Source organism: Sinocyclocheilus grahami, unplaced genomic scaffold, assembly GCF_001515645.1.
Source record: "Sinocyclocheilus grahami isolate Dianchi unplaced genomic scaffold, SAMN03320097.WGS_v1.1 scaffold3928.1, whole genome shotgun sequence".
Classification (NCBI taxonomy): Eukaryota; Metazoa; Chordata; class Actinopteri; order Cypriniformes; family Cyprinidae; genus Sinocyclocheilus; species Sinocyclocheilus grahami.
This window is the reverse complement of record NW_015508960.1, coordinates 1-664: the sequence shown is the minus strand read 5'-3', so window position 1 is coordinate 664 and position 664 is coordinate 1. Positions and strand designations below refer to the sequence as shown.

At 42.6% G+C, this 664-nt stretch overlaps 1 protein-coding gene across 1 annotated transcript in view; it reads right to left on the bottom strand.

Annotated features, from left to right (window-relative positions):
• LOC107576562 (protein pelota homolog) overlaps positions 1 to 361 on the bottom strand; it is a 6,757-nt gene extending 6,396 nt beyond the window's left edge. The window contains exon 1 of the mRNA XM_016262722.1: positions 321 to 361. Coding sequence (XP_016118208.1) covers positions 321 to 361 — 41 coding nt within the window. The remainder of the gene's footprint in view (positions 1 to 320) is intronic.
• Positions 362 to 664: the final 303 nt, after the last annotated feature.

The following is a 664-nucleotide window of genomic DNA, read 5'->3' as shown; positions in this document are numbered from 1 at the left end:
GTTTAGCTCCAGTCCAACCCTAATCAAACACACCTGAACCAGCTAGTCAAGGTCTCGCTAAGCATACTAGAAACTTCCAGGCAGGTGTGTTCAGGCAAATTGGGGCTAAACTCTGCAGGACACCTGCCCTCCAGGACCGAGTTTTGAGACCCCAGCATTATAGGCCTACTATCGCAATTTTATTTATACCAAAGTACTCAGTTGATGTCCTATGATACCACCACTGCATCATGGTACACAGCACTCAACTCAGAATGCGCACATGATGTCCAAAAGTGGTGTACAGAAAGACGCAAGTCATGTGTTCTCAAACAACTCACCCGGCATTATCCTTCTCGATGTCTTTATGAGCCAACTTCATGGTCAAAGAGATTAGCTATTCAAAAACAAAGTGCATATTTAAATGAGAATGTTCTACTCCATTTCATCGTCGCTTTAAGTGACGTTTCCGCATCAGCAGTTGCATATTCTGCCACTTTAGAATGAATCAGACGATTCGAGAACTGTCTGTCGCTTTCTGATCGCGTCGATGGCTGAGAGGTTGCGTCATTACGTCATTTCTATCGTTGGTTACTTCCGTAGGGCGGAAGAAAGTTTGTAAACGCTTTAATATTTTTACATAAATTTGTATTTGTATACAGCCCCTCTAGTGTGAAATTGTTTA